At 31.7% G+C, this 22,285-nt stretch overlaps 2 protein-coding genes across 2 annotated transcripts in view; one reads left to right on the top strand and one right to left on the bottom strand.

Moving 5' to 3' along the window:
• LOC111622817 (eukaryotic translation initiation factor 2D-like) overlaps positions 1 to 121 on the top strand; it is a 45,530-nt gene extending 45,409 nt beyond the window's left edge. Inside the window, exon 6 of the mRNA XM_023365238.1 lies at positions 28 to 121. Within this exon, the coding sequence (XP_023221006.1) occupies positions 28 to 89 (62 nt within the window). The 3' untranslated portion in view covers positions 90 to 121. The remainder of the gene's footprint in view (positions 1 to 27) is intronic.
• On the bottom strand, positions 94 to 20,873 carry LOC111622816 (serine/threonine-protein kinase greatwall-like; the record flags this gene model as incomplete). The annotated part of the gene is made up of 11 exons (XM_023365237.1): positions 94 to 229; positions 295 to 405; positions 468 to 569; positions 636 to 749; positions 10,758 to 10,911; positions 10,981 to 11,660; positions 14,608 to 14,823; positions 20,209 to 20,297; positions 20,383 to 20,522; positions 20,610 to 20,701; positions 20,792 to 20,873. Coding segments are annotated over 11 exons (1,827 nt in total), but the record flags the coding sequence as incomplete, so codon positions are not given.
• Positions 20,874 to 22,285: the final 1,412 nt, after the last annotated feature.

Here is a 22,285-nt window from a genome sequence, read left to right as displayed (position 1 = left end):
GATTCTAAACTATAGTTGTCTTTGCAGATAAATACAAAATTCCAAAGAAGTATGTGAAAGGTTATGACATGCAAGGAAAAAAGAAATAATTTTTATGTATATGACAGCAAATAAAACTTGTATAAATAAAGATTTTTTTTTCTTGTTTTTCTTTCTAAATAATTGCAAAAATATCTCAACTCCTATAATTCAAAATTTGACACTTTTAAGTTTTGGTTGTGATTCCTAGCTGGAATGGAAAATGATATTTATAAATACTTCAAGTATGTGAAATGTGTAAATTATTAATCTTACCTTCAAAATATGTTGTATCTGTCTCATCATCTGGTATGGGTATAAAAGGTGCTTCTTTTAATAACAAATTCTCCCAATCTGTTGTCCGAAACAATTCTATATTTTTTACATCTAAAAAATAAGTAAGTACTATAAAATTCTATCAAAAATAAATTTTTGTTTTAGAAATATACCTTTTGCAGTTGGACGAATTTTCTGATCAACTGTCAGTAGTAGTTCTATAGCAGATCTGGCTTTTGAAGATAGTTCTTCGTCTCCTTCTGGCCATGGAATATCTGTTGCACATTAAATTTATAAGAAGTGTACACTTTTTATAAAAATGTAATAATGAATAAAATTACCCCTATTAAGAATATTCTTAAATACTGCTTCTGGTGTTTCATCATTAAATGGAGGAATTCCTGTCAGAAATTCAAATAGGCAGACTCCTAAAGCCCACAAGTCGACAGGAAAACCTAAAAGAAAACTCGATCTAATAAGAAGTTAAGCATAATAAAATTTCCTGTATCAATAAAATTGCTTTCATATAGACAAAATTTTTCTGGGTCATTATTTTGCAAGCAAATGTCTACAAAATGATTTTAAAATAAAATATATATTTGCAAATATTTCAAATTAGTTTACATGACCAACAATACACAAATTCAAAATAAAACATTTAATTGTTGCTTGTTACATTTAAGCTTCTTCAGAACATTCAAAAAAACATGATTACATAGAACAGATTTAAATATGACTAATGCAATGCTTAACATACCAGAGAGCATTAAAAGGAGAGGTGTGTACATGGGTGGTTACAATGTAAAATATGGAATAATATTGCTGAGAGGTATACTGTACACACCAGATTTTTCCATATAGCCCTATCATTAGAAAGGAGCCTTCATAAGAATGGGGATGAATAAACAGGTAATCTTAGCTGATTGGAAAGTAATGTTTTAGTTAAACAATACATAGAATGTCCCATTAATGATAGTGATATAGATACAGATACAAATTTTGTTTCTGAATGCAAAGGAAGGAGATTTCTAGCAATAAGGATATATGTATCAATAACGAATTTATGTTCCAAATTTAGATAAGGAATTTTTAACTTTGTTACCTAAATAAGAAACACTGAAGGCATTATGCCTGATTGGAAGAATGTGAAAATAATGCATACACCTTCCATTCCATACAATTTATTCTTAGCAGAAACTGTAGAAGTATATATAATAAAGTTTGTAGAATGCCATCAGTGCAAATTTGAGATATTTGGAATTATTTCTTTATAGATAGTAGTACAGATTCATGCCTCACCAATAAGCTGCCAAGTGGAGTTTTCTGGTTTTTCTAACACCTAAATAGGGTCAGTTTCTATGAAAGCCCTCCCTTTGGCACATTACCCATGAGCAGTGGTGATATTCAGCGGGTTCGCACAGGTCCGGCTGAACCCGTTGTTAACATTTTCAAAGTTTTCCGAACCTTGTTAAACACATGTAACATTTCTCAGTGGTTTTGTTTCTTTTAAAAAATATATTTTAATTATTGTTAATAATTCCCGTTCACTAACGTTTACNAAAAAAATAAAAATATATATATACAATTTAATAATAAAATAGATTAAAAAAAATTAGTTAAAGGATGAAAATGTTCATTATGGTGAATAAATAATTTTCGGTGAGATAGTGTTTTTGCATAGGTATAACATAAAAGCAATTCACAGTTTTACAAGATTTTTTTAAATTTAAACAAGTCATATGAAGACTTTCAGACATTAAGGTTAGCAACTCTATCACATGCAGAACCATCACAACCTGTTTAACACAGATCACTTTTGAAATATTAATAGTAGACCAGTATTAATTAGTAGTGGTTCTCTTCAAGGAGAAGGTCAATGAGTACTTTTCTAGAATTACTTCAACCCCTTCAGCAACAGTCCCTTCTTTCTATTGGACCAGTGGTAAAGTGTCATTCAAATAGGAAAATCCAAAATACGAGGTTACCAGACTACATAAAATATGGTTTAAGTGGTTTTTGAGGGTGTTGAGTTTAAATATTTGGTCTGTTTTTCATGAAATTTAATTTGCAAACACTTCTCCTGTCCTCCAGGTTCCTATTCCATCAGAGAGTTTGAGATTTTGTCTGCCCTGACCATAGTAGAGAGATGGTAGGCCTTATGCAGAGCCTCCTGCAGATTGAGGCCAGTGTAGTCAAAAGAGTCCTCAGTGTGGAAGTTAGCTAAGTCTGTAGGATCCCAGAGTTTCTTGAGTCCTTTGAAGAGCAGCCAGTTGTTGTTGTTGATGTGTGAGTCAGGGAAGGGGATGCAGATTTTCATCAAAATATAATTATGGTCACTGGTGACTGTTTGTTTGATTTAGGGTCTGACAGTCAATATTATACTTGGTGAGAAACTGATAACCCAAGAAGAGGTCAATCCAGTTTTCTCCTTCATCAGTGGAGAAAGTAGGTAAAGTACTACTGTTTAAGATTGGAAGTCCAAGTTCCAAGATAAATTTACCAACTGCATATCCTCTAGAATCTTTGGTAGGGCTATGCCAAATAGGGTGATTTGGTGTCCAAAGGTATCAGTAGTAGTGCGTCCTTTAGAGTTTGGAGTTCAGTGCAAAGTGCAGTATCCTTGGAGGGGCAAGTAGACATTGATGATACAGAGCTGTTGTGAGTTGAGTTCATCACTGATGATAGTGAAGTGTTGCAAAGTAGGTGAGGAGTTGGGCCTTTAGATTTGTATTCACCAAGAAGCCTGTACAGATGGGATTGTTGTTATCAATATAGTTAAGAATTTTCACTTGGCCTAACATAGCAACCTATGGATATGGTTCTTGAAAAGCAAGAATGCCAGCATCATATTGCCAAATGGTCTGGAGAGAATCAATTGATGCAGCTTTACTGTGTTGTAGATTGATTTGGAGAATGTTGAGTGAAAGGTTGATAACCACTGTCCTTTAGGGCAGTGGTTATCAACCTTTCTCACCTCACGAACCACTAAAGTCACAATTTTGAATCCTGCAGACCATTATCATGAATTTTTTTAAACAATACAAAATTGTAGAATAATGATCATAAAAGTTCAATTTTACTATATTAATATGAAACTCACATGTTTAATTATAACAAATTAATGCAAGCCTAAAGTTCATTGCTGCTTGTTTGAAACAAGTTTATGGATTCTTCGCGCTTTTCCATGAACAATGACAATCGCACTCACAATATTGTTTATTGTTCATTATTTATTGATAACAGTCACTTCATTTTTGGTTTTAGATTTGAATAAAAACCCCAATGAGTGAAAAAAGCAACTAAGCATTTTGCATTTCTTTTGTAATACTTCGTGTAACCTTCAGTTGATCAATGTTCAAATTTCTCCACGAACCACCCAAATTTTCTCACAGACCACCGCTGCCGACCATTGCTTTAGGAGATGATCTGAATAGTGCATCAAGTTGGGGTCATTAGAGGAGTTGAATGTGAACAGAGAAGGAAATAAGAATGCCAATTTATTCATATTGCATGGTCTGAATTTGAATGGTTTTCTGTCTTTTATGTATCTTTGAAAACTGACCCCAACACTTCTGACAGTTTCCTGCTCTCCAGAGCTGTTTTATTATATTTTGCACAATTAGTGCACTTTGGGACTTTTCCAAGATTAGGGAGGGCATTCTGAATTTGTGGTTCCTAGCACATTAGCTACACTTTTGTATCTCTGTACAATCATGGGAATTGTGATTGAATCCTAAACAATGGAAGCATCTGACTATAGATATGTAATCATCCATAGAGGTTGACACCATTCAATAAAGATTCTTCCTGTTTTCATGATGAGATTTCTGATTTTGGAGAACCATTTAAGACATGTCTGGATTAGGAGCTTCTCTTTGAAGTTATGCTGTGACTGACTTTACAGCTATTTTGGAAGTCAGCAGACAAAATGTGATCCTGGACTATCAGATTCTGTTGATGCATAGTGCTGAGGAGCTCCCCATTGCTTGTACTATTTGGTACATTCAATAAGATGATCTTTGGTAGTTTTTTATTTCTGTCTGTTACATTTATTTTCTGGGAAATTTCAGAATTTTTATGCCTTTTAGGTTATATTTTAGAACATATTAGGCCCATGCCTTTTTTAGAGTTTCTGTGTCTTTCTTTTGGAACCTGGATGCAGATGTTCCCCATTTGGCAGGGGCCTAATATGTTAATACTCAGATCCAGCTGTTTTGGAACAATGCAGTTTTGTATTAATTCCATTAGTTCCTTGGGTATCAGTGTGGATTAGTCTGGGGTGACATTAGCAGATAATATTATATTGTGGCCAACATTTTTAGGGTTTTCAATTCTTTCAAGTTTTTCTGATTTTTCAGTTATTAATTTTGTTGTCTTGCTTGGTGGGCAGGGCCTTCTTAACACCTTGGAATAGTTGCTGCAGGTTTCGATTGTCCCCTGGTTGGAGAGGTCTTTAAGGTCATTTCTAAATAATTGTTGATTAAAGAGATCAGGTCTTCTTCAGCAAATTTACATTTACAGAAGCATCATTGTTGCTCAGTGACATCATGTCCAAATGAGAGTGAGGACACAAGTAACACAAAATAAACAAATAGAATAACATGGTGTAAGAGACCCAAGGCTGAATAAAACTTGAAGTCAGTCAGAAACACTCCAAATTGTTCAGTATGATATGAAAATAGTGTGCCAGATGGAAAATGACCCAGGTTAGGATCAGCTAGACCTTCTGCCTGTTGGAGTTATTGACAATGGCCTTTATATGGCCAAGGATTTGAAATTGTAATAACTTTTTAACTAGCGATGATATAATAATAGGATTGAGCCCACACATGGTGATAATATCTTATAAAATGTGATAAAAGTGAGAATGGACCAAAGATCTGAGATTCCTGCAAAACAGCCTGAAAGATGACCAAAATAAATGTTAAAGAACACGAAAACTGACAGTTGTCAAGAAAGACCAATGTGGTATAATACACCTTACAAAGCAAGACATTAATCAACACCATGAAATACTCCGACTGCTGGAAAAGTCCAACAGAATTCCGTGGAATTCCAGAGCAATAAAGGCTGGAAAAACAAACAGAACCAAATGTGTCATATATTAAATGAAAGTACTCACTGAGATGAATCTAGTGATTTATAACACTCCAGTGAATAACTAAAAATAGAGCTCATGTAAGCAATGTCTGTACACTGGTGGATAGGTGGCCTCTATATTGGTATTACAGAGTAGTTTTTGTATTCATTGTAAAATCTAATGCAATGCATCTATTTTTATACTGAAAACAGATTTTTGTGATAGTTTAATGCATTAGCAAAAACTTTTATTTAAAGTTACTGATTTCAAAAAATCTAAAACAATTAAATATTTGTTTAGTTAAAATCTATGGTTATAATTAGAACTCTATCAAAAACATGAGTTCTTGAAGACATTAATTTATATGAACTTCCAAAATTATTACAGTATAAGTTGTAAGCTTGAGAAATAAGAATTTACTTCAAGAATGGTTTTAAATAAAACCATAAAGCATGATACTTACATATATAATGTATATATTTAATGTTCTAAAATAAAAATAAATGTTTAATGGAATTTATATATTATTTAAACTAGGTGTCTAAATAAAATGCAACAAGCCCATGAAATAATCTTCCCAGGACAGCCACCAATTTTCAAGAAAGGTAAATTAAACCAGATTGAAATAAATGTTGAGCAGAGAACAGGAAATAAAAAGGTAATTATTGCATTTATTTTACTTCTTAATCTATGAAGAATTTTTCTTTCTGATTAACTTGAAAAATTATTACAACAAAGTTAAGCTTTTGTTTTCTTTTTCCTGATCAGTAACAGTATCTATTGAAATGCCAAAAGAAACTCTTTAAAAGCCATCAATTTGACTGGAGTGATGCTAAACTTCTATTAAGTAGAAATTCCAAATATCAGTTTCAGTAATTGAATATCAGTATAAATTTCTTACTATCTACTTAATACATGTTATTTACAACAAGTAATGAATACCAAGTGTGCAAGTGCTGGTATCTAGATGACTAACATAGAATCACTGCAATGAATGATATGGAACATTTTTCCCAAAAAACTCACTCAATCTAATTAAAATCAGAACAAATAAACTTCCTAAAATATAGTTTATTACCAAAACTTTTTCAGCAAATAAAATGGTAAAATTTATGAATGTGAAATGCTTTCAAAGTGAACATGAGAAAATTTTTCTTGTTATATTGTTTTTGACTTATAGACTTTGAACAATATTGAGGCTTTGAAAGTTTATTTTTCTTTCAAGATCTGAAAAACTGTAAAAAATCTAATTTTCTTATTTTATTTAGTTGAAATTACACAGTCTAGTCACATTAATGTGACCACCCGACCACCCCTTACTGTCGACATCAACATGAAATGACTAATCACAGGTGGCAGGTAGGAACACATTGTGGTGGAGGGTATATGAGGTAAGCGAAACACATTGCAATCATTGGCGTAATGGATATATGATGCGATTTATCCGATGTCCAAAAGGGTATGATCATCAGCTTCCGGGCCAAGGATGGAAGCATTTCCAAAACAGCTAATTTTGTAAACTGTTTGCTTGCCGCCGTGGTAAAAATATACCGTGCGTGGCAAAATGGCACTATCCAAAATCAGCGATGTGGCAAATGTATGGGCCATAGACGACAGGGGTGAACGATGGCTGCAGAGATGTGTTTGGGCAAATAGACATGTGACCATTGACAACTAATTGCCCAGATGAACCAAAGAGCTACCAAAAGTGTCTTGTCTCCTCAACAACAGTTCAGTGAATGTTGCTGTTGTGAGATCAGCCTGGGGTACAGGGTAGGTTGTTACGCCTGTATCACTTACTAGGCAGCTAGTCGGCAAGACTAGTTCTCTGTCATCTACAAGAACGGCCTTTCCTGAACGTAGAGAAACGAGTGGCGGAGGGTCTTTACTTAAGCCAAATTTTAAGGTGGAGGTCGGTGATGGCGATATCACCTTTACATCAGGGTCCCGACACCAGTTTATCGGTTGTTTTACACGCGGATAAACACGCGTGGGGCAATCCTATTCCGATAATAATTGAGAGACATTACTTTATAAAATAAACCAGAATAAATTTAATTAAAACATAAATCAATAAAAATAGTACAAATAATATGGTAGTAAGAGACAATGACTACAAATTACAATCTATATGTCGAGAGATATATGGACTTATATCTAACCGATACGCGATCGAGAGAGAGAGCTCACAAAATCATTTAAGGACATACAACCTGATCGTTGTCTTTAAACTTCGGCTCTGTATATGAAGTATTTGTTCATTCCTCGAATTCTCTGTCTTCTTTCTTCTGGAGAGATCAACTTAACTGGGTGTATTTCTAGACTCAATCCTTCGTATATTGTATGGCTCATAGTATAGGCGTTGGCCTTTAAGAGCAAATATGTATGGAGTCCTGACTCTTCTATGTCTGTCGACAAACTCCCTGAATTCTGATAAATTTCCGCTATATCTGATGATTGGCGACCAATCATCATGCAAGATTCTTCCGTGGGAACGGACGAAAGGGGAATATGTGAGGGGTAAACATTTCCCATCAAAGCGAGGTTTTTCGCAGATAAAAACAGAGGATGTACTAACTTCCCTAGAAGGAAGTAGCATCTGTTATCTAATTTTCCCACTCTAAAACGTTATTTTTCTCACCCAAACGAAATAATATTTTATAACAAAATATTAACATTATTAANGCGAACCGTTTGTTAAATATTTTGAATATCACCACTGCCCATGAGTTTCATTGCTGTATTCTCTCAAAACAAATCAAACCCATATATTGATAGCAGTTAATATTGTTTGTTTGCAAACCTTGTTGCCTGATAAGTGTGTAAGAAAACGTAAAATATATGTTCAGAGTAGCTCAAAGTTGCACACAAAATGAGAACATTTTGTGCATTTCCTAATGAAATAGTTTTCTTTTTTCATATACAATTAAATATATAAAAATTTTGACAGGATTCAGTTGAAAAACTTTTAATCAAGTCCTTTTTCATTTGTGGACAAGGATTTATATATATTTAAGTGGGAAATTCTTAAACAGGAACTTTTTGTAGAGGAAGGAAAAATTTACACATTCCTCATGGGGGAAAAATTAGGATTTTTGAAATAAAACCTCTAATGTGTGACCTTATTAACCTAGTTCCATTGTATTTTTATATTTAATACCAACCTTATAATACTCATTACTACATATACATCTATGTATAAATCCAATATTTTTAAATTCTAAATCTGCTCCATGTAGCCAAATTATGTTGTTCTTGTTTAACCAGTCTGATGAAGTAAAAGTATTCATTAAATGTTTAATTTATGAAACTTAGGTAGTCTAAGTTTCAGCACCAACATACATTACTTACTTAAAATCCCCAAAAACAAATAATGCTAATTACAATGTGTATTAAATGGAAACCTGCAAAAGTTGTATTAAAAATTCCATTAATTACCAATATCATTTTGTTTTGGTAAGAGTACACAGTGACTTTGAGCTACTAATAGAGGGTGTTGGTACACTTGCAGCACATGTGAACCTGGGAAACAATTCAATAAGATGGTAATGCTTTTGAAACAAATGCAGCAAGCAGTAACAGTGAAGTATTGTAAGATTTTTGTTTAGCAAAAGTGTGAAATTGATAGAGATTCATCATCAGGTGGGAAATCTGTACAGTGACAGGTGCACTTATACATCTGTATATAAGTCGTACCCAAGTGTATAAATGGACTGAGAAGTTCAATAAATGTGTCACAAGGGTGGAGAAATTCTTTTTACCTGGGACCAGTATTCACTGCAGTCATAGAAGACATTTCAGCTATGATTACAATAAGGAAAAATTGCCTCAGTCCAAAATGTGACATAACTATAGGACATTAGTGTTGGATCAGCCTATCACATCATCCATGACACCTAAGTTCACAACAGTGTATGCAAGATGGATGTCCAAGCAATTGACAGCTGAAATTAAAGAAAGATGTGTCAAAGCTTACCAGAAGCTTTTATGCTGGTATGAGGTGGATGGTGAAGCATTTCTGCAGCATATCATTACTGGACTAAGAGCTGGATACACTTCTAAAGCCAGAATGAAAGTGACAAAGAATGGACATTAGTATTGGATACCATACCTCATCCTAAAACTGAAGAAGTTCCAGGTCAGCAATCGTAGGTATCTGCTTTCTGCAGGTAGGGTCATGTTGACTATTCTGAAAACACAAGAGCTGATGATCTTAGAGCACTTACATCCAGAGGAAGTACTGTGACCAGTGCCACTAACTCAAACCATCTGAGAGAACATCTGAGGCTAGCTATTTACCACAAACAGTGCAGGAGTGTGTATCCAATATGACAATGCATAGCCATATACAACTATTGCAACAATCTTGAGTACAGTCGACCCCCCTATAATTACGGTCCCTATAATTACGATTCCTATAAAACTACGAAAAAATATATAATTTGGAAATGTTGAGTCGGATTAGTGTAGAATCGATTAATTTTATGGAAGAAAACCTTTCAATCAGCCATAATCCGTAAACTTGACACGTGTCGGGCTGTGATTGGAACGACTTGTAAGAAATCGGATTCCTAATAAATTGGAATGTATCTATATCTTATAGGGGGGTCGACTGTATTGAGGAGATGTAGCTTGAGTGTATTCCTCACCCTCCATACTGACTGGACCTTGTACTCTTTGATTTCTATAGCTTTGGTCCACTGAAGGATATGCTTAATGGAAAGAAGTTCCAGGATTATGATGAGATTAAGCTGATGGTGCATGTTGACTGCACATTGCCCAAAATAATTATTTATCCACAGTATCTGTGTGCTTGTCTAGCACTGGCACAAGTGCATTGAACTGGAAGGGGACTATGTTGAACAATGATAATGTAAATATTCAAGTTCTGTAATAAATACTATTAAAAATATTTCCAGGTTTCCATTGAATGAACCTACTAATACAATTTATGTTGTTCATTCATAAGTATAATTTTATGCAACTGTTTTTAGTTTAAATGATATCAAAGTGGTTAAATCTTTCAATTAATAATACCAAAGTTTCAAATTGAAACTTTGGTATTATTAATTGAAGGATTTAAATACTTTAATTGAATTTAAATATTATTAATTGAAAGATTTAATTAGAAACTTCTAGGAAACATTTTGTGTTTCCTAGAAGTTTCTAATTAACTTTGAAATAGTCTAATTAATCAGTTTTCATAGTGTTTGAGGTAAATAATAAAAATATTAAAATGTTTCATAAACATAATAAAATTATATAAATGCTATTGCATTTAGATGCTATAAATGAAATTATAATTTTAATTCCTTACAGCATTGCTACAGAAAAGAATTCAAAATTATTTTTACTTTGAGTGTGTTTTTGTTAAATTACTTACTGTGATTTTGATGAAGTAATAATTCTGGTGATAGATAATCTGGTGTTCCAAAAATACGATAGTTGCTACTTGGTTGGCGGCCTCTCCGAACACTCTTTGGCGTACGATAAGGCGTGGGAGCAGATAGCTTAGGTGTAAAATTCATTTTAGTTATCTATAAATCAAAGTTTAATATTTTAATTTTTATTGATGATAGAATTTTAAAAAACAGAAGAAAACTTACAGAATTTCTGTTAGAATTATTAGTAAATGTGGGAGTTACAGAATTAAAAGACTTCCTTTTATCATCATAAATTTCATTTTTAATTTCTGAATTGAGAGGTTCGGCAAATCTTGTCATCTTTTTAATTTCATCATTACTTGCCAGACATTGTTTTGTTTCCATTTCATCTTCTGTAGATGTATTTAATGCACAACAGTTTTCTGACAATATGGCTGTAACATCATCAAATCTAGGAGTCAAAGATATTATACCAGACAAGCTATCAATTTTTCCTGAACTACTTTTATTCCGATAATTGTTAGGACTGAACACATTTCCACTAGAATCCATTTCTAGACTAGAGTCACACATTGTTAATTTCCTTTTCTTATTGAAATTTTTTACACTTAATTCTGAAAATTCATCAGAAATCCCAGTCTTATATTTGGCACATTTATCAGAGGATCTGAAAGAACTGCATCGTTTTCGTTTCTTATATTTATCAGAAGAATCATTACTTTGCTTTTTATGATAATGTCTCTTGGCTTGGAAATCTTGCAACGTTTTAGAAGATTTACGTTTTCGAAGTTTCCTGCTGGGTGTTGTTCCAATTGGATCAGATGTTAATTGAGAAGAGGATTTTTCATTACTCAATTCTATTTGACTGTCTGATCCTTCATTTTCTTTATTAGTACTACTTGCTATATTTAGAATTTAAAAAGATAAAAATATGAGATATAATTTTTAAGAATTTCACAAATTACTTGTATTTAAAATGCAACTTTTGAAAAATAATTGTATTTGAAACAAATGCAGCAAGCAGTAACAGTGAAGTATTGTAAGATTTTTGTTTAGCAAAAGTGTGAAATTGATAGAGATTCATCATCAGGTGGGAAATCTGTACAGTGACAGGTGCACTTATACATCTGTATATAAGTCGTACCCNGAAAATAAAAACCGACACAAAACTTAATGAGTGCCCGCCCGACAGTCTCGCGAATACTATAAAAGAATTGTTTGTCAGAAAAATAAAAGGTTGGAATTACAAGGGAGTATTTCAAAGTTCGAGGGATACTATCTAATCAGTATATTATCAGGTTGAGTGTCGACGTTGAGGTCTCCCGCGCTCCAAAAAGTTACCTGAAAACAAGGGAAAATCAGTTGGTATTTGCTATTTTCGTCGCTTCTTTTTATGTCTGTTCAGTGAAGTGTTCGTTATCCAATCATGTGTTCGTTGTCCGATCATAAAAATCTTTCGCGAAAGTGTTCGTTATCCGATTTGTTCGTTAACCGATCACCCACTGTATTTATAAATTTATTCAATACTTTTTAAATTCTTTTCATTCAAAAGTTTTGAACTTATTTAAAACACATTTACCAGAGATTACAGAAAGATAGTTTCTCCAGTTAATCTCTCTTGAATCATCATTTAATTTTAAAATCATGCTAATTAAAAAAAGAAATAAAAGTCATTATGAAAATTAAAGAGTCCTTTTAAATTCATGATCAACTGATTGTTTTTAGAAATTATGACAAATTTTAGTGTAATAGCAATATTAATAACAAATAAAAGTATAACTGAAAAAATGCTTTTTCCAAGTTAATTTATATAAATTGAAGAAAATATTTGCAAATAACAATCAGCATCAATAATAATTTTGTGGACAATTGTGAATTTAATAATTCTAGTTTAAACATTAAATTTATATTTGATAAATTAAAAATTTTCAGCTCATTAATTATTGTAAATAACAATTTAAAAATGAATCATGAAATTACATTACAGATACTACTTCACAGCTTGCCATGTCCAATCACCAGAAACAACTATTTTCCACTGCAGAGAGAACCTTTATTTAGAGGCTATGCTTCTGCACAAATATGTAAAACAGTCTAAAATGTCGACAGATGACAATCCCAACACAATTAAAAATATAATATTTCTTTGTAAAAAGGGCTGGCAAAATTACAATTTAATAAAGTAAAAATTACATTACAAATTAGTATCTGTAATGTAATGTGAAGATATGATTAATATCTGTAATGTAATTTTTACTTTTATTAAATTGTAATTTTGCCAGCCATTTTTACAAATGGAAATAAGCTTATTCATGCCTATTTTGGATTTGGTCAGATCCATACTGGAATGGCCAGATATATCCAGACCAGATAGCCTATGAAATTTTTGAGAATTCACAACTGGGATTCAATTCTAGTCTTTTATGACAATAAGCTGACACTTTCACCATCTCATCATTTGGTCACCAGGCATTTATATTGAATTTTCACATATGAATATAGGTAACTTTTATTATGTGTATTTTCATATATCCATAATGACAAATCCATGGATGTATTTCAGAAGATTTCATTACATAAAACTGTTTTCAGATTTCAAATTTATTTTTAGAAAATAATCATTGACATATCCTATTTCCTATAGGCTCACTGTCATAAACTGAGAAATATATTTCCTGAAATTAGTTTGAATTATATATCATACCAAGATAACCAACAAAGAATATTATACTTTGTATAAAATACTATATTTAATTTTATTTTAATCATATCCAGGAATGTAGTCTCATAGGAGTGGTGTTTCCCATACTAATGTTCTTCTGCCTTTCACTTCCCTGCCCCATTTAAGTTTAAATAGTATAAAAAATAAAATTACAAACAGTTGACCACTGGATGAAACAAAGGTGCAAATATTAGTCCACATGAACACCATAAGTTAAGGAATAATAAAATTTAATACTTGTTCTTGTTCAGCCTTTTCTTTTTCATTGAGCTTGATCATATGTATCAATAGTTTTCATCAATGGTTATGCAAGCTCTTGACCACTATCACCATCTTATTGTGCAATGAGCAGTCATTCAGATATGGCAGCTCCTTGCACAATATATTGCTAGTGGTCATGAGCTATTATGTTCTTATAGTAGCTTATTTACCTATGCTGCCATTTAGGTGACCCACACAAAGAAATTTCTCACTGCATACCTGTATACCAGTTGTGAACTTTATGTTTATATAAGAAATGTAATGAGACCTGTAAAATTTATTAACCAGGGCCCAAGGTGGTTAAGGCATGAGCCTACTGTTCTGGAAGATCAGGGATTGAGTCTGGACAAGGAAGTTTTTGGAAGATGGTCTTGTCCCAAATATATCAGGCCTTATGCTTCACACTCAGTCATTCCATTATGGACCTGGCTGAACTCACAATGAACCTAAAAAAGGGTTTTCTTAGTGTCCGTAATATGGAAAGAATAGGTAAAAAAATATTCTATGCTAATTTTCTATGCTAATATTCTATGCTAATTTTTATGTAGTGATTGATTAAAATTTTTTATAGGAAAAAATTCAAAAATTTACAAGTTGTTTTAAATTATGAATTTGTAAGATTTATATTCATAGTAATAAAATTAGCTCAATTAGCTCTTTCAGCAGGAAAAACTTTCTCCTTCTTATATTACAGATCACTTGAATTGATCAGTCTGACGATTATATGCTGGGACAACATAGTAATAAAACTTTTTATAATTTTAATTGAAAACTATATATATATATTAATAGTATTACATTCTAAGATTCAAATTCTGAAATTCTGAATTTTATCAATTTTGAAAATGTTTAAAACATTTTCTTACCATTTTCATTTATTTTTGCATTATTGCTAGAATCTGTAGTTAATGATTCACTTCTTACTTGCTGTAATCGTTTTGTAAAAGAACTGCAGTATTCTGGTGTAGATTTTGTATTTGAATGTATTTTTTTGGAACTTAGATTTGATTCATAAGACATCCAAGCAGTACCAGATAAAGATAAATGGCGAGTTTCAGAAGGAGAATTATTCTGAAAATAAACTAATTACAATTAAACTAAAAAAAATTCATACATACCATAAATTGTGGCTTTTGTCAACTTTCTAAGCCTGAAAAAAATTTTTTTCCCAAAATCGGGGATTAAGTCAATCCTTTTATACATCAGGTATAAAATGTAAACCTTTGCTAACAATGCTAAACAAGTGGAATAATGTTCCTATCAATTGCTGTACATTTCTAACCACAACTCCAGCAGGTCACCACAGATATCTACAACTAAAAGTTGTGTTTGATAAAGTATATAACAATGCTAACAGTGTAATGGACTCATTATTTTGAAGCTGACTCTATGGCACCATTGACTGTTTATTTACATCAGGGATCACCAAACTATGGTCCATGGGATGGATTCGGCCTGCAAGGACAGCTCATCTGGCCCTCCACCACACTGCCACAAATGAACTAAAATATAATTATTTATATGGATATATCATAGATTGTAGAAAAACTTACTTTAATTTTTTTTTACGTAGTAATTGTAAGTAAAAATGCCAGAAGTGGTCCAATCTGATTTTTGCATCTGACACTCATATAATTTTTAGGAAAATCAGTGAAATAAAAAATTTGGTGACTTTTTGCAACTTTTGATATCATAACACTTTTTGTGTAAGTACTGTACCTTCAATGAAGTTTCTAATAAAAGCGATTATGAGCTTACTGCAGCAATCATGTTTGTGTATTAGTAAATAAATATGCTGGTTGTCTTTATTTTTTGTTTTCAGTGTGCTGTATTGAACAAAATGGTTATGCGGCCCATGCTCATCATTCTCTCAGTTATTGGCCCAATGTGAAAAAAGTTTGGTGACCCCTGATTTACATCATTGATTTAAATGATACAGCCTAAATAAAGATATACTACAGTAGTGTTCTACTATTGTATATTATACAAAATGGTTCTATCATGGTAGTATACTGTGTAAATTAATATTTTATTAGAAGTGTTACTTTGGCTTTAACACTTAATGTGTAATAAAGTTCTTACCATAACTTGCTGAAGATATTCAACAGTTGTTTGATGTTATATATAGATCTTATTGCCCAGAATGTATAAACCATATATTACATACTAAAAAATATTATAGTTAATTCCTCATTGAAAGTAGTGTGGCCTTATTACACATTATCATCATTGGCTAATGTATGCTTGGGATTAGCTTATGTTGCACAATTTATGTTATTTAGTTTTTATTAGATAATTCAATTAACTGCAATTTTTGAAATCAAAATTTATGTTTACTCTTGCAGAGGTCTTTACAATAAATTTCATTATTTTAAAAAGTTTTATGAATAATATCAAAAATAACAATAAAACTAATTATAAGAATATACAGGATGATCTAGACCACCTATACATCCCTTTTAAAATGAAGAGAAACAAGTTTCATAAAAAATTATAAAAATTTTGATAAGTAAATCAGGTATGCTCTATCAAATGGTGATATTTTCAACTTTTGGTACTAGCTGGAAATAGATTATCCAAGCTGAAAGTCAAATTTTTTAAAATGGAACATGGTATTTTTTTAAATTTTAGATATGGATTAAACTTGAAAAAAATACAACAATTTTGTCTCAAACATTTTTTCTGAAAATGCCTTCATTGACCATAAAATGATCTTGAAAATGTGATCACAGAGCAAGATGATACTATGAAAATAAGAAAATACAGTATAAAATATTTTTATTAACCTGCTATTGATTTAGGCAAACATAGTAAAAATGTTAACATAATAATCATATGTAATTGGTATTGAACTAACAAAAATTGTTACAACATTAAGTAATATTTTTATTTATGTAAACTCTTCTGGCATAACTGATTTTAACTGTTGTTCAATCAAAAAGTTCAAACTGAGCATTGTTCTCACCAATGCAAACATTTATTCTGCTTGAAAAAGAATATGAAGCTCAAAGAACTTTATACGACATGACTTTTCAGATCACTATGACACCTTAATAGGTATGTAACTGAACAAGAAAACTCAATTGAAATGAAACTGTAAATAGAATTTGTTGATACTGAATATTCAGCCAGCTGAAAAATATTGCAATGAAATGGCTTGTAATTTGCCAAGAAGCGATCATCACACTTTCAAGATCATTTTATGGTCAATGTACAGTAGGAATTTTCAGAAAAACATTTGAGACAAAACTATCTTATTTTTTTGAGTTTAATTTAAATTTAAAATAAAAAATACCATGTTCCATTTAAAACTTTGACTTTTGGCCTTGATAAACCATTCCATCCAATACTGGAAGTTGAAAATACAGTGGTACCTCGGTATACGACTTAATTCAATTATATGCGCCATCTATGAACAAGTAGCATATCAGTGTATGAGATTAGACTAGACATTCGCGGTGCCACCGTTAATATAGTTTTGTTAAGTTTCTTCTGATTTTAATTTGTAAGTAAAATTTTATTATTTTTATTAATCATGAATTGCAAAAAGGCAAATGAAAAGCAACAGAAAACTAAAAAAAATGACCAGAATCACAATTGAACTGAAAAAAGAGATTGTTGAGAAATATGAAGGTGGCATGCGTGTTCGAGATTTTAACTGTTTTATACTGCATTCTGAGAATGACGATACATATGATAAAGACATTATTAAATATGCTAACATTGCGAAAGGGGTTAAGTCAATTTCTAAACAGAGATCAAAGACATTAGATCATGTTGAGAAATTGCTTTTGCTTTGGATAACTGAAAAACAGTGTGCTAGAGACAACGTATCAGAAGCAATTATTTGCGAGAAAGCTAAAAAGATACATGCTGATCTCATGAAAATTCAAGCAGGAACTAGCCAGGAAAGTGAGGTGTTTAAAGCCAGCCATTTTTTTTTCTACATGAGAACAGATTAATCATTTTTACATTATTTCTTATGGGAAAGATTGGTTCGGTATAAGTCCAAACATCAGGAACGGATTAAGGTCGTATACCGAAGTTCCACTGTATCATTATTTGATAGAGAATACCAGATTTACTTATCGAAACTTTTGAGATTTTTGATGAAACTGACTTTCCTTCATTTTAAAAGAGATGTACAGAGGGTCTGGGTCAACCTGTATAATTATTTTTATTCTTATGTACAGATATATATATACTAGCAGGTGGGCCCGGCNTTGACAGCAGAATGGCACTGCATACATTAAAGAAAAACAGAAACATCACCATGCTGGGCAGTGAAATGATTAAAGAAGCCCAAAAGGTAGCAAACAACAGAACTATAAAATTCAATTGGATCCCGGCACACAGAGGCAAGGAGGGTAATGAGACCGCAGACCTCCTGGCAAAAAAGGCATGTCACCATAATACAAACATCACGTATAAAAGACTACCGAACTCTGCACTCAATCATCACCTAAGACAATGGGAAATAGAAAAATGGCAGAGCGAATGGAACCAATCGAGCACCGGAAGACATTGCTTCAGTTATATACCATACATAAAGGATAGGTTAAAAAATAAGCATTTTAGGATAAGGCACGAAACCACCCAAGTATTAACGAATCACGGCAAATTCTCTGCCTATTTGCACAGGATTAAAAAAACAGATAATGGAAAGTGCCATTGTGATGGAGTCAGCGAAGGGGACGCAAACCACTACATCTATGATTGTAACATCTACGACCAATTCAGATATCCATTATATAGAGAATGCATAACACAAGGAGTTGGATGGAGACCCCAAGCAAATGAAATATTTAACAGAAAGGAAATCTGGGAACAACTAGAAAATTTTGTCAGGAAAACTAAAGCACTGCTACCTGACTATCACTACAACATGGAAACTCAAGGTACTAATTCGGATCTCAACAATGACACTCCGGAGGAATCGGACTCACAAAGGAGTGAGATCTTTAGCAGTGATAGTGAGGACAGCGACTACGACTTATATTAGACTCTACAGGGCTTCAGGACAGAAGACTTGCTATTATTGTTGCAGCCTTGTAAGTAGCAAGGCTTCACAATTCCAAGTGTATTATGATTGACCACAAAGACATTGTAAATAGTGTATATACTCAATCCTGTTATATAATTGTATCACAGGTATGAAAGAATTGTACTGTTAGCATGCAAATAGCATGTCTTGTACTCCATTGTCATCCTGTTAACAAGAACAAACTATTTATATCATGCAAAATGCATGAAATTGTTGCATTCATCTGTTTTCATGTAAACCAATTGTATATTTTGTTGCAAACTGTAACCTTTATTTTGCTTTTAAAAAACAGAACCCGATGCTGGCGCTCGTGGGACCCCATGGGGGTGACCCCAGTTGCACTTATTTTCCGACTTTCCTATCTCCCTTTGTTTCTTCTTCCCACTAATTCTTCTCACTTTTCTAGACCTTCTTTCCTACTTCTTAAGGGTTAAGTTTGTAGTACGACACAGACAGCCCTCTAAATCTGTTACTCCATCAGTATTTATCAGAAAATAATTTAATAAAAAAATCAAAAGATAAATTTCTTTTTCAAATTCAAGCAATTGTAAATCTGAATATCATCTCTACAAGAAGCCAAAACTGTTATTTCTTTCATTTAATAGTTTGCTGATAAATATAACATTTTACTTCACTTATTATAATGGACAGTTTGGGAATAATTGATTGTATTTACAGTAGGACCTTGCTAATCTGAACACTTATAGTTCAAGATTCCAGTCAATCCAGAGAGGAAAAAAAATCTAGTTGCTCTCTCCCTCTCCCTCTTAAAGAAATATGTAGATGTCACACTTACCTCAAAATGCCCAGAATATATGGTGGTGTTAACTCAAAATAAATTTTGTTATTAGAATAGAAAATAAAGGCTAGTCTCCTATCTCCTCCTTGCTATACAATTATATACTTACTCATGGAAAATTGGTTCACATTTGTGAACCAAGTTTGTCATTTCTCAAAAAACTGACTTGGATGAGCCTATTGTATTATGTCAGGATGATTGACACCAGTCAATCATCCTGACATAATACAATAGGCTCATCCAACTATGGTATATTGAGAAACCCCATATTAATATAATGATAAATAATATACTGAAAAAAATATTTTTGGATAACCTGAAACACTGTTCTTTAAATTTTCAGTAAAATAGTTTACAGAAAGATTTGTTTCAGATTATCCAAAAAATATTTTTGGATAATCTGAAACAAATTTTACTGTAAACTATTTCACTGAAAATTTAAAGAATAGTAATAAGTTATTGCACATAAGATATTACTTAATGACTCAATGAATCATTTTAGAATGTTATTGGATTATAACCAAATAACATATGATATGTAGTTAAATTTTTTATTTTCCTTCCTTTTTTTAAAAAAAGACTTAAGAACTCATTTATTTAAACTTTTATCTATATATTACTTACGTCTATTCAAGTTAACTTTCGATAGACCAAAGTCAGTCAATTTAATGTGTCCATTACTGTTTATTAACATGTTATCTGGTTTTAAATCCCTAATAATAAAAACAAATTATTAGGAAAAGTGATATATTAAACACTCATATATATTCTTATATTTAAATTTTTACATATAACTACCTATGAACAATTCCATGCTGATGTAAATATTCTAATGCAAGATTTGCTTCTGCTGCATAAAAAATTGCCATATCTTCATCAAAATAGCCATAAATATTCAATAGTGATTTCACATCACCACCAATCATATATTCCATTATCTTATATTAGGAAAATAAGAATTTTAATTTTATAATAAATATATACAATCATAATAGCTGGTTTTATAAATTTAATATATATTTTACCAAGTATATATTCTGTTTTGATTGAAGTGAATAAAATAAATGCACAACATATGGACTTCTGCTAATTGCAAGAGCATCACGTTCAGCTAAAACTGAAAATGAAAATTTATAATAAAATTATAAGTTAAATAATTTAAATAAATTAAAATTTAAATAACTCAAAAAAAAACTAATAATTATACCTTGGTTCACCATATTTTTATTTATCATTTCAGACTTTTTCATTACTTTAATGGCGTAGATTTTTTCATTTTTACGTCCAAGAAACACTTTTCTATTTTGATATTTAAAAAAATATTTCACAAAATCTAAAATATTAACAAATATATGTATACAGTAAAGTAACATATATATTAAAATAATTAATTACCCAAATGCTCCTCGACTAATTGGTTTTATAATTGTAAAATCTTCGATTTTTGTTAACTGAAAATTTACAAAATGATTTTATAACAATATTCAAAATTAAATATATATTTTAATAATAAATGGTATTAATAAGATTTATAAAAATAAATATGCTAACAGAAAAAAAAAAAATTAATTTTAATTATTACAAATATCTATTACAAAGCATATAACATGTTGTAAATACGTATATCATAAATACATAATTTCATAATTCAAAATTCATTAAGAAAACAATTAACTAATTGATATCTGCAGTTAGCAATTCAGTACTTATTTCAGAAATTAAAATTAATTTGTGAATTTTTATGTATTTGAAACTTTAATTGTAATAAATTCTACAAGTATTGACTGATATAATGGGTAATATCTCTTTCACATTACCTAATATATGAGAGATTAAAATCATTCAGAAAAAGTTTCATAAAAAGTATCTCTTATTAGTATTAAACCATATTCAGTCTCATGAGTATGTTAAAAGTATTCAGTATTTTTATATGGTAAGTAGTAGACACCAAACTGAGTAAAAAAACCATTTCTGAGATAATCCATAAAAACCCAAAATTTTTGGGAGGGATTGCAACTCTAGGATGATACCAAAAATGTGTGGAAATTGAAGGAAGGCATGTGAAGCACCTTTAAATGTGAAGGTAAAAATCTGACAAGATTATCCTCTCTTTTAATGTCACATGCAACATTTAGAAGCCAATAAGTCAGTCATGATAAATAAAAAATTATCAATACACATAAATGGTTGAGTTTCAATCTATGTTTATTAAAGTCTTTTTACTCTGTATGGTGTATATTATGTTGGATACATTTTTTAACACCTGTACTTATATTCCCATTTGTGAGGGTCGTAAAAGCACGTAGAAATTTCGACTAATTACAAACTTTAACGTCAGAAAGTTTCGAAGACAGAATCGGGTCAAGGGGATGTGTTAGTGACAAAGCCCAGATGAGACGAAAACTTTCTCGAATTGTAAAACAAACGCGACGCGACGATAAATAACAGGGGGGAATGTCGACAGAGAGAGGGAGAGCTTTGTCGAGACGCGCGCGAACAAATATCGGGTCGAAGCAAGCAGGAGAAAGGGGGGTCTAAGAACAAAAGGGATATCTGTGAAGTAAGAACGCGGTAGGGGATAAATGGCCACAAGAACATCTGGTGAACCGTTTGGGTTCCAAGATGACAGAGAAAAGGGACATAACGGAGTAAAATACGAGCGCGAACGTTAAAGGACCGTCATCACCTCTCCGACCTTTTC

Source organism: Centruroides sculpturatus, unplaced genomic scaffold (assembly GCF_000671375.1).
Source record: "Centruroides sculpturatus isolate CEXI.00-Female unplaced genomic scaffold, Cexi_2.0 scaffold332, whole genome shotgun sequence".
NCBI classification, from domain to species: Eukaryota; Metazoa; Arthropoda; class Arachnida; order Scorpiones; family Buthidae; genus Centruroides; species Centruroides sculpturatus.
Note: the sequence above shows the minus strand (reverse complement) of the source record. Positions and strands in the feature narration are given on the sequence as shown.